At 45.7% G+C, this 12500-nt stretch overlaps 1 protein-coding gene across 1 annotated transcript in view; it reads right to left on the bottom strand.

Moving 5' to 3' along the window:
- The window catches only part of LOC308150826 (rho GTPase-activating protein 17-like), a gene marked incomplete at its 3' end in the record, with an annotated part of 52977 nt that extends 50825 nt beyond the window's left edge, over nucleotides 1-2152 (bottom strand). The window contains exon 1 of the mRNA XM_080523617.1: nucleotides 2017-2152. Coding sequence (XP_080379743.1) covers nucleotides 2017-2069 — 53 coding nt within the window. The 5' untranslated portion in view covers nucleotides 2070-2152. The remainder of the gene's footprint in view (nucleotides 1-2016) is intronic.
- Nucleotides 2153-12500: the final 10348 nt, after the last annotated feature.

Genomic DNA, 12500 nt, shown 5'->3' with positions numbered 1-12500 from the left:
ACACAGCTACTACACACACACACACACACACACACACACACAGTACACACACACACACACACACAGCTACTACACACACACACACACACACACACACACACCAGTCCTCCTACACACACACCAGGCCTCCTACACACACACACACACACACACACACACACCAAGCCTACTACACACACACACACACACACACACACACACACACACCACACACACACACACACACAGCAGGCCTCCTACACACACACACACACACACACACACACACCAGGCCTCCTACACACACACACACACACACACACACACCAGGCCTCCTACACACACACACACACACACACACACACACCAGTCCTCCTACACACACACCAGGCCTCCTACACACACACACACACACACACACACACCAAGCCTACTACACACACACACACACACACACACACAGCAGGCCTCCTACACACACACACACACACACACACACACACCAGGCCTCCTACACACACACACACACACACACACACACACACACACACACACACACACACACACACAGCAGGCCTCCTACAGACTGGTAGGAAGAAGACTGGTTGTCTACAAAGCAGAAAGGACAACAGGTGAACAACCAGTCAGAAAGGACAACAGGTGAACAACCAGTCAGAAAGGACAACAGGTGAACAACCAATCAGAAAGGACAACAGGTTAACAACCAGTCAGAAAGGACAACAGGTGAACAACCAGTCAGAAAGGACAACAGGTGAACAACCAATCAGAAAGGACAACAGGTGAACAACCAGTCAGAAAGGACAACAGGTGAACAACCAATCAGAAAGGACAACAGGTTAACAACCAGTCAGAAAGGACAACAGGTGAACAACCAATCAGAAAGGACAACAGGTGAACAACCAATCAGAAAGGACAACAGGTTAACAACCAATCAGAAAGGACAACAGGTGAACAACCAGTCAGAAAGGACAACAGGTTGACAACCAGTCAGAAAGGACAACAGGTGAACAACCAGTCGGACCACAGCGCTCTTCCCTCAGGGATAACACACTGTTATCCACCATTCATATGATGTCACCTGTTTACACGTAAACACACATAAACAAACCGTAGGCCCATTGTCAACCACATAGCTGCAGAAAACTAGACTTGGGGATACTAACCGACACAGAAGATCATCATGGGTCACACACACACACCATTCATGTCAACGTTGAGTTTTTTTTTAGCAGGCCTTGTTTTTAACATTCCAAAGATATGCTTTGTACTGTTCTTCTAACGTTATGAAGTTTATGATATAATTATAAATAAATCATATCTAATTAATTAATTCCTAATAATAATACCTGTATAGCACTTTCCCTGCAAACGTTGCAGCTCAAAGTGCTTTAACATCACACGGCATAAAATAATAATAATAATAGAACAATAGTCATCAATAAAACACAAGTCATAATATAAACGACACGTTTTGCAGGTCATTTTATGAGCAGGCGTAGATGGCCCAACCCTTCCATGACCCCCCCCCCCCCCTGGTAGATGGATAACAGGAGGGGAGAGAGATAAGACAACTGGATGGATCAAAGACTCACAAACTTTCATTTTGACAATAATGTGACAGCTCTCTCTCTCTCTCTGTGTGGGGATCCACTGTCTCTCCAATGTCACACAACCCCGGACTAAGAGTGTCATAATATCGGAGGAAAGTTTTGTATTTGTATTGTTTTTTCATTCAATCCAAAGTTGATGCAAGTTGTGTGTGTCTATGTTTGTGAATTTTGTTATTGTACGTTTCTCTTTTGTTGTCTTTTGTTGTCTCGTCTTTGATGTTGGTATATCAAAATGATAATAAAAATATTGTGAAAAACAAAAAAAGTGTCATAATAATATCTAAAGGCTTGAGAGAGAGAGGGGAAGGCGATAGGCTACTTGAAGGAAATGTGCTGAACAAAGTCAACCAGATGTGGCTTCCATAATCCATAACTCCTCTATAATAAACCATAACCTACAACTTACCTCCCGACCGTCTGGTTGGCGAGCTGCTTCATGCGGTTGAACTGTTTCTTCATGTTTGCGTCCTTTTGTTGTTCCACAAAGTATCCGACAAAAGTTTCGACAAAGTAGAACCCCGCAAGTCCAAAAGTTGGTTCACGTCGCTGCCATTGTGTGTGTGTGTGTGTGTGTGGCTGGTTGCAAAAAGAGAGAGAGAGAGAGAGAGAGAGAGAGAGAGAGAGAGAGAGAGAGAGAGAGAGAGAGAGAGAGAGAGAGAGAGAGAGAGAGAGAGAGAGAGAGAGAGAGAGAGAGAGAGAGAGAGAGAGAGAGAGAGAGCGCGCAAGGTTCGAGTAGGTTGATCGCTGTGTTGGTGTGTGTTTAGTCCGTCTGTTTGTCAGCTTTTGAACATTCCCACCAATGTTTTGTTTTACTCCGTCTAAACAAAAAACAAAAAAAAACAATAGACAATTAGAAGAAACGGTAAACCCCCCGCTGCCTTCTCTCGTTCCACTTCCAGTCTTGTTCTTGTGTTGTGTAAGAAGGAGGAAGTGGCTGTTCACTTCCCTGACTGTGTGTGTGGGCCAGGAGAGACATGTGACCCACAGGCCACAGCCACCTTGTCAAGTGGACTCACTTTATTATAGGCTGTTAGTGTTAGGAATAATATTATGCAAAAAAAACAGTCAACACTTGTTGGTCCTGTGGTCGTGTAAAGGTGTTTAAGATACACATAGGGTCGTATTATGGTCAACAAAACGGTTTAACTCACTGTGTGTTTTTAAATGGGCTTGTTCGTTGTTTAGTCAGTGTATTCATTGGGCCTATACAAGTCAGTGGAACTTTTTTTCTTTTTCTTTTTTTGATGACCTTTCTGTCTGGTGAGAACACAGAGACGTTTTACAAACTGTAAGTAAGATTTTTTTTTTAATATATATATATATATAAGTTGTGTTTCCGGCAACAATTGCCATACAAACATGATAGACGGACGATATCATACAGCTTTACTCTCAGCTGGCTCCATAACTCGTCTGAAGAAGAAAAACACTTTTCTGTGGCTCAGCCCTAACAATGCTTAGGTTGTGGGTTCAATTCCCGCTGAGGCCATATATACCGAAAATGTATGCACTCGCTGCAAGTCGCTTTGGATAAAATCGTCAGCTAAATGGCATATATATATATATATATATATATACTTCTAAAGCAGGTACACTCACTGTATGTATCCAACAGTGGCAGGGGCAGCTTGTGGCTCAGGAGGTAGAGCTCGGTACAGCTCGGCAGTTCGAACCCCGGCTAAGTGTCGAGGTGTCCTTGAGCAAGGCACAGTGACGGAACCCCTAACGGCTCTGACCCCTGTGCCTAGAGCATAAAATACCAAATTCCAACAATTGACTGACAAGTTGATTGCATGACAATAAAACTATTAAACAATTATAAATATAGTGACACTCTCAAACATACCCTATTACTAGTGAGACCGCAGTGTTAAACCTATTACAATAACAACGTGACAGAAATCACACCAGATGCTAAACGTGCTCTGGAGTTAAACCAAGACCCTTATTACAACATTTACCTGAAGCTTCCTGCATGACAGCATCGCTGATCTGAGGGCAGATTTAGATTAAGAGCTCAGGGGGGTATTCCATCAACGTTTATTTTGATAAATCCCGCGAGATTCATGAAAAAAGCCTTATTTTGATAAGTCTCGCGAGACAAAATAAGCCTGGATTTTCCTTTAGTGACGTTGATGGAATACTCCCCACGTGTAGATGCCCGTAGACTCGGTGCTGTGATTGGGGACAAAAGTCGACTGAGCCCTGCGTGTCATTCAGTGTGCTCTGCTGCCACCGTGTGGCCGTTTATATGTCATTGCGTCTCATAGAGTTATCGGGCCAAATCAAATCTAATGTTATTTGCCACTTATATTATATCGCATACAGTTGTAATAGATAAAGTTACATGTTTTGGGATCTTTCTCCACGCTCAACAACAGCGGTAACAACAATTGAATAATAGGTAACACAAAGTGACAAGTGTGTTAGTGAATAATGTCAGTTATTGCTGGCGACTTGCAATTAAAAGAATATATATATATATATAAATATATAATAAATATATATAAATATAAATATATATAAATAAATATATATATATATAAATAATTTATACACACACACATACGTAGTAGGGCTGGGTTCAAAAAATCGATTTCCCGATTCTGAATCGATCTTCATTAAAATGAGCGATTATCGATTCATAAATCCCGAGATCGATTTTTTTTTTTTTTTTTTTTTTTTGCTTGCAGCTTCAACCCGCAACGAGATCTCGTGGCCAGATCTCGCGCTACAATAATTTATCATATCTCACGCAACGTGAGGTCTCAACACTAAAATCTAAAAACATGGCGATGGCAGGGACACTCAAGTCACCACCAGGCTTAAAGTCAGATGTCTGGGTGCCTTTTGGATTTTAAAAATGTGACGATAGAGATGAGCTGGACAAAAGCAAAGTCATATGTAAATAAAAAGTACACTCATGTAACTGCTTTGGAGTCAATTCATTGATATGTTTAACAATGCTACATGTTATAGGGTTCCTTGAACCATTTATAGCATTAGTTCAGAGAATCTCTTTCATATTCAAGCAAAAAATGTATATTGTAACTAGATCGAATCGGAATCGAATCGAATCGAATCGAATCGTGAATCGAATCGAATCGGGCTGTGAATCGAGCTGTGAATCGGAATCGAATCGTTTTGGGAAATCAGTGGCGATACCCAGCCCTAATACGTAGACATACGCACATACACACACACACGCACATGCACACACTTACGCACACATACGCACACACACACACACACACACACACACACACACACACACATTTTAATCATTTATTTATGTCCACATAGAAACAAGTATACAGGGACACAAATACTGAAGGCACAGATGGGATGCATTCACAAACAGACATGGACAATGTCTTTCACATACAACAGGACAAGACTCACGGGTACAAGTAACACCGTCTCCGCCATATATGGCGGCTGCCAATAATCGCAGAGACAGAGCAATACTTGCTGAGCCTTTTTGCTTCTCCCTTGGACATTCCCAGTAGACGTAGTCCTCTGACAACCAATCTGTGCACATGTCATAGAATAGACTTTAAGATCCTTTTACTAGTTTATAAATCACTTCACTGTGATGCACCCAATTACATGGTGGACATGCTCATAAGATACACACCAGCTAGACCCCTACGGTCTAGTGGCACGGAACTTTTAATAGTGCCAGAGGCTAGGACAAAAAGATTTGGAGGATCAGCTTTTAGCATATATGCTCCTAGATTGTGGAACACCCTACCTGAGGGCCTGAGGTTGTCTAAAACTCAGGACATTTTTAAGCGTGACCTCAAAACCTACTTATTCAATGTCGCCTTTTGATACTAAGGGAGACATTGGACATTATAGAACTAGGATCACTAGGCCATTACACTATACTCGTGTTTTGAGATTTGTGTTGACAGGAAAATGGACCCGGGTGCTGATGAGGCACTGTCAGCTCCAAATAGCACCTAGAGCAGTACTGGAACCGGTACAAGGGTGTACCAGGACCACCATCAGGTTCTATTGCTGTCATCTTTATTGTCTCTATTGTGTTGTTGCATCATAACTGTGCTTAAGTTTCTCTTTTGGCAGGACCTGTGACCATACTGGATGCAGAACGATGCAAATACAACACAAAATTTATGGACAGTGTGTACGCCGATAATATGCAAGGAATTTTTCCTGGATACATGGTGTACAGGTTTTTGCCCTTGCTTGCTTGCTTTGTGCCGGTGGTCCTGGCCTCCCCTGGGGGACCGCTGGGTACTGGTAAGCAAACTGGCTAGTAGTCGCTCTATTGGTAGAGGGCTGCAAGGGAATTTTTCCTGGCTACATAGTATACAGGTTTTTTACTTTTGCCTGCTCGCGGCTCTGTCAGTATTGATTGATTGATTGACTGATTGACTGAACATTTTCATTGTGTGAAGCGCATTGAGTTGCATCTTGTAAGAAATGCGCTATACAAATAAAATTTGATTTGATTTATGATGTCCAAGACTGCCAAATATAAAGACTAATAGCGTACACCTATAGCCTAGCTCTGAGATGGTATCTACAAGCTGCTGGTATTTCATGACCTTAGTCATGAAGGCTTCCTCTAGGCTTATATCAAAGGTGCATGCTACCTCTAATACAGACACCTCTCTGGACTCTTCATTAACAACAACAACATCTGGTGTGTTAGCAGACAACTGTGAAAAGTGACATTGGTCATTACAGAAATTGAACATAGATGCATTGACACAATGTGTATACATTTTCACTGTAACTGGGAAGTGGAGTGATATGTCCTTTACTATAAGGCTCACAATTCTGTCATGACGTGCTATATACATTCCTTTGTAAACATAACAGCCATTCAAGATGTGTGATAGTGTTTCTGTAACCTGTTCTGTGGTGTGGTGCTGGTGCAAGCAATGAGGAACCTGAGTGGAAGGAAACCAAATAGAGAGGTTGAGTCTGGTAGGAAGGACTTGTAATCTGGCCTTGGTTGTGAATATGACAATGTCCTCATCGAGTGCAGTGTTTTTTAGAAAAGAATGAGAAACAGAGTGATCAGCTGTGGGAAGACATGCCAGTTTTCCCTGGAGTTTCAGACCAGTCCAGTGTTGTTGTTGTTGTTGATGTTGATGAAGGTCCATGAGAGTCCGTCTGGCCCCTCTAGATGTTAGCTGGTGGCACACACACACACACACACACACACACACACACACACACACACACACACACACACACACACACACAAACCGAATAATCATCATAATATTAGTAGTAGTAGTAGTAGTAGTAGTAGTAGTAGTAGTAGTAGTAGTAGTAGTAGTAGTAGATGGATCATACTGGTAACAGCTGTTAAAATGAATAAAACGAGGTTCTCTGGGGTTTGGTGTCTGGCCCAAAAAATTATATATAATAATTATAATTATGAATATTATTCAATTGAATGGGAAAGTGTGTCCAAACTTTTGACCGGTACTGTATATACAAAAATAATAATTATATAATGATATATATGTTACGGTACATGTGGGAATACGGTACATGTGGGAAAACTAGGGTTAGGGTTAGGTGCTAGGGTGACTTGGTACATGCTGGCATGTCTAACCCTAACCCTAACCTTAACCCTAACCCTACCCCTAACCCTAACCTTAACCCTAGCACCCTAGCACCTAACCCTAACCCTAGTTTTCCCACATGTACCGTAACATATATATCTATATATTAACAAAATAAAATAATATTAATACTTTTTAATTTCTAACCCTTTTTTTGGGCCATCCATCAACCCACACCACAGAGGACTTTTTCTTATTCGTTTTAACAGCTATTACAAATATATATATATTTTAAAATTATTATTATTATTTACATATTACAAATATTAAATACATTTATATAACTACATATAACTTTGTATAATTAACATGTTCCTTTTAGGGGAGGGTTGGGGCAGAGAGAAAAAAAGAGACTAGGAATGATGCCAGCGATCCTCTCCTCCGCCTGCCACAGTCAGCCGACAAGCTCCTCCTCCAGCTGGGAGACCAGGTGACCAGGTGACCAGTCAGCCTGTATTAACTCCTCCCCCTCCTCCAGCTGGGAGACCAGGTGACCAGTCAGCCTGTATTAACTCCTTCTCCTCCTCCAGCTGGGAGACCAGGTGACCAGTCAGCCTGTATTAACTCCTCCTCCTCCGGCTGGGAGACCAGGTGACCAGTCAGCCTGTATTAACTCCTCCTCCTCCTCCAGCTGGGAGACCAGGTGACCAGGTGACCAGTCAGCCTGTATTAACTCCTCCTCCTCCTCCGGCTGGGAGACCAGGTGACCAGTCAGCCTGTATTAACTCCTCCTCCTCCTCCGGCTGGGAGACCAGGTGACCAGGTGACCAGTCAGCCTGTATTAACTCCTCCTCCTCCTCCAGCTGGGAGACCAGGTGACCAGTCAGCCTGTATTAACTCCTTCTCCTCTGGCTGGGTGACCAGGTGACCAGTCAGCCTGTATTAACTCCTCCTCCTCCAGCTGGGAGACCAGGTGACCAGTCAGCCTGTATTAACTCCTCCTCCTCCTCCAGCTGGGTGACCAGGTGACCAGGTGACCAGTCAGCCTGTATTAACTCCTCCTCCTCCAGCTGGGAGACCAGGTGACCAGTCAGCCTGTATTAACTCCTCCTCCTCCAGCTGGGAGACCAGGTGACCAGTCAGCCTGTATTAACTCCTCCTCCTCCGGCTGGGAGACCAGGTGACCAGTCAGCCTGTATTAACTCCTCCTCCTCCTCCAGCTGGGAGACCAGGTGACCAGTCAGCCTGTATTAACTCCTCCTCCTCTGGCTGGGTGACCAGGTGACCAGTCAGGTTGGGGGACGTTACATCACACTGGACTGTTCTTACTGTATGTATGTTTCAGATGTCTATTTCATTAAATTTGTGTTCTATTATTGTATAGTCACTTTATTTAGTTGTTGTTGTTGTTGTTGTTGTTGTTTGTGATGTGAGCTGCTGTAACGCCTTCATTTCCCCTCAGCGATCAATAAAGTACCTCTCTCTCTCCCTCCCTCTTTCTCTCTCTCTCTGTCTCTCTCTCTCTCTTCCTCCCTCTCTCTCTCTCTCTCTCTCTGTCTCTCTCTGTCTCTCCCCCCCCCCTCTCTCTCTTTCTCTCTCTCACTTTCTCTCTCCCTCCCTCTTTCTCTCTCACTCTCTCCCTCCCTCTCTCAATCAAGGACCCCAATTGAAATAAGCCAGTGGCTTTCTTGGGTTTTTATCCTGTTAGTTGACCTTGTATGTAATATGTACTGTCATGTACCTACTTCTGCAAATCTTCTAATAAAGTTTTCAATCAATCAAAACTCTCTCTCTCCCTTTCCTCTCTCTCTCCCTCCCTCTTTCTCTCTCTCCCTCCCTCTTTCTCTCTCTCTCTTTCTCTCTCCCTCCCTCCTTTCTCTCTCTCTCTTTCTCTCTCCCTCCCCCTCTCTCTCTCTCCCTTCCTCTCCCTCCCTCCCTCCCTCTCCCCCTCCCTCCCTCCCTCCCTCCTCCCCCTCCCTCCTCCTCTCCCTCCCTCCCTCCCTCCCTCTCCCCCTCCCTCCTCTCTCTCTCCCTTCCTCTCCCTCCCTCCCTCCCTCTCCCCTCCCTCCTCTCCCCCTCCCTCCCTCCCTCCCTCCCTCCCTCCTCTCCCTCCCTCCCTCCCTCCTCTCCCTCCCTCCCTCCCTCTCCCCCCTCCCTCCCTCTCTCTCTCCCCCTTCCTCTCCCTCCCTCCCTCCTCTCGTAACCTGCTATCTTATCTGGATCATTAGGCCAGAGAATGCGTAGATGAAGATGATTGGGGGAGGAGGCGTTGGTCGATCATCAGTCTGAGATCCACTCCTCCGTTTTAAGATTGTTTGAACAAATCAAGATGTGTGATTGGCGTCGGTTTAGTCTGGGGGGGGGGGGGGGGGGGGTTACTGTTTGTCTCCTCTCCAGAGAAGGTCTATAATTAGACTGTGTAATGACAAGCGGAAGGGGGGGGGGGGGGGGGGCACTAAAACCTTGAAGACTATGCCCTCGAGTTTGATCATGTTAAAGGACAACGGGTGACGTGGTTTATTGTATGAGCTGTTTACTGTCTGGGTCAGCTGCAAGACAGCAGCTACGTATCCTAGAGCACTGACTTTGGTATGGTCTTAGTTCTTAAGCCACTATTCTATTATTTGACGGATGGATGGTAAATGGTAAATGGACTGCACTTACATAGCGCCTTATTCCAAAGCGCTTTACAACGGCCTCTCATTCACCCCATTCACACACACATTCACACACCAATGGCGGCAAGCTGCCAAGGCGCCGGCCGACCCCGCTCACTGGGAGCAATTTGGGGTTCAGTGTCTTGCCCAAGGACACTTCGACATGTGGCAAGTTAAAAGTCTCTGTGCTGTTATACTGTATATCAGCACTCATGGAATGCCTCTTGTCCAATCAAATTACTTGGTCAGAGCACATGATCCAACACAGTGGTATTAAGTCCTTGGTTAGGGTTAGGGACCAGCTCACAGACACACGCTCATGTTTTGATGAATTATTAGTGTATTTTGTGAAACTGCGTTTTATATTCTACTTTTGTTGTTATTGTTGTTGTTTTGTAACTGTGGACAAGGCGCACCCGCAAAAGAGACCATGGTCTCTGGATTAAAGGTTAAATAAATCAATAAAATGTTGTAGTATGATAGTATAGTAATAGAGCTGACTTCTATTTTCCATTGGAATCTGAAGCCCAGTTAACTATTAACCCCCACCCCTCACAGGCTGTTCCATTAACCCCCCCCTCCCCCCTCACTATCAGACAGCCAGGCTGTTCCATTAACCCCCCCCATCCCCCCTCACTATCAGACAGCCAGGCTGTTCCATTAACCCCCCCCCTCCCCCCTCACTATCAGACAGCCAGGGCTGTTCCATTAACCCCCCCCTCCCCCCTCACTATCAGACAGCCAGGCTGTTCCATTAACCCCCCCCTCCCCCCTCACTATCAGACAGCCAGGCTGTTCCATTAACCCTCCCCCCTCACTATCAGACAGCCAGGCTGTTCCATTAACCCCCCCCCCTCACAGGCTGTTCCATTAACCCCCCCCCTCCCCCCTCACTATCAGACAGCCAGACTGTTCCATTAACCCCCCCCCCTCACAGGCTGTTCCATTAACCCCCCCCCTCCCCCCTCACTATCAGACAGCCAGGCTGTTCCATTAACCCCCCCCCCTCCCCCCTCACTATCAGACAGCCAGGCTGTTCCATTAACCCTCCCCCCCTCACTATCAGACAGCCAGGCTGTTCCATTAACCCCCCCCCCTCCCCCCTCACTATCAGACAGCCAGGCTGTTCCATTAACCCCCCCCCCTCACAGGCTGTTCCATTAACCCCCCCCCTCCCCCCTCACTATCAGACAGTCAGGCTGTTCCATTAACCCCCCCCCCTCACAGGCTGTTCCATTAACCCCCCCCTCGCCCCCCTCACTATCAGACAGCCAGGCTGTTCCATTAACCCCCCCCCTCCCCCCTCACTATCAGACAGCCAGGCTGTTCCATTAACCCCCCCCTCCCCCCTCACTATCAGACAGCCAGGCTGTTCCATTAACCCCCCCTCCCAGCCAGGCTGTTCCATTAACCCCCCCCCTCCCCCCTCACTATCAGACAGCCAGGCTGTTCCATTAACCCCCCCCTCCCCCCTCACTATCAGACAGCCAGGCTGTTCCATTAACCCCCCCCTCCCCCCCTCACTATCAGACAGCCAGGCTGTTCCATTAACCCCCCCCTCCCCCCTCACTATCAGACAGCCAGGCTGTTCCATTAACCCCCCCCTCCCCCCTCACTATCAGACAGCCAGGCTGTTCCATTAACCCCCCCCCTCCCCCCTCACTATCAGACAGCCAGGCTGTTCCATTAACCCCCCTCCCTCCCCCCTCACTATCAGACAGCCAGGCTGTTCCATTAACCCCCCCCCTCCCCCTCACTATCAGACAGCCAGGCTGTTCCATTAACCCCCCCCCTCCCCCCTCACTATCAAGACAGTCAGGCTGTTCCATGTAACCCCCCCCCTCACAGGCTGTTCCATTAACCCCCCCCCTCCCCCCCTCACTATCAGACAGCCAGGCTGTTCCATTAACCCCCCCCTCCCCCCTCAACAGACTGGTTCCATTAACACTGTTCCATTAACCCCCCCCCTCCCCCCTCACTATCAGACAGCCAGGCTGTTCCATTAACCCCCCCCCCTCCCCCCTCACTATCAGACAGCCAGGCTGTTCCATTAACCCCCCCCCCCCTCACTATCAATTAAATAATTTTAATAATAATAATTTTGCCATTTAGCAGACGCTTTTATCCAAAGCGACTTACAATTACGAATGACAGGGACATTCCCCCTGGAGTAACTGAGGGCTAAGTGCCTTACCCAAGGGCACACTAGTAGTGGTGTGGCTTCAGGCGGGATTTGAACTCACAACCTTCCGATCACAAGTCCAACTCACTATCCACTAGACCACCACTACCCCCCCTATCAGACAGCCAGGCTGTTCCATTAACCCCCCCCCCCCTGCTGTTCCTGCCCAGGGTTATTCTCAGGCAGCACGCCCCCTCAGCCTCAAGGACAGATAAGAGCCGTTAGGAACAGATAGATGACCTATATTATATTATACCTTATTACCTATATTATATTATACCTTATTACCTATATTATATTATATCTTATTACCTATATTATATTATATCTTATTACCTATATTATATTATATCTTATTACCTATATTATATTATATCTTATTACCTATATTATATTATATCTTATTACCTATATTATATTATATCTTATTACCTATATTATATTATACCTTATTACCTATATTACCTTTACTGATCCCTGAGGAGGAATGAAGGAATGTGTT

Source organism: Nansenia antarctica (assembly GCF_963989245.1).
Source record: "Nansenia antarctica genome assembly, chromosome: 2".
NCBI classification, from domain to species: Eukaryota; Metazoa; Chordata; class Actinopteri; order Argentiniformes; family Microstomatidae; genus Nansenia; species Nansenia antarctica.
Note: the sequence above shows the minus strand (reverse complement) of the source record. Positions and strands in the feature narration are given on the sequence as shown.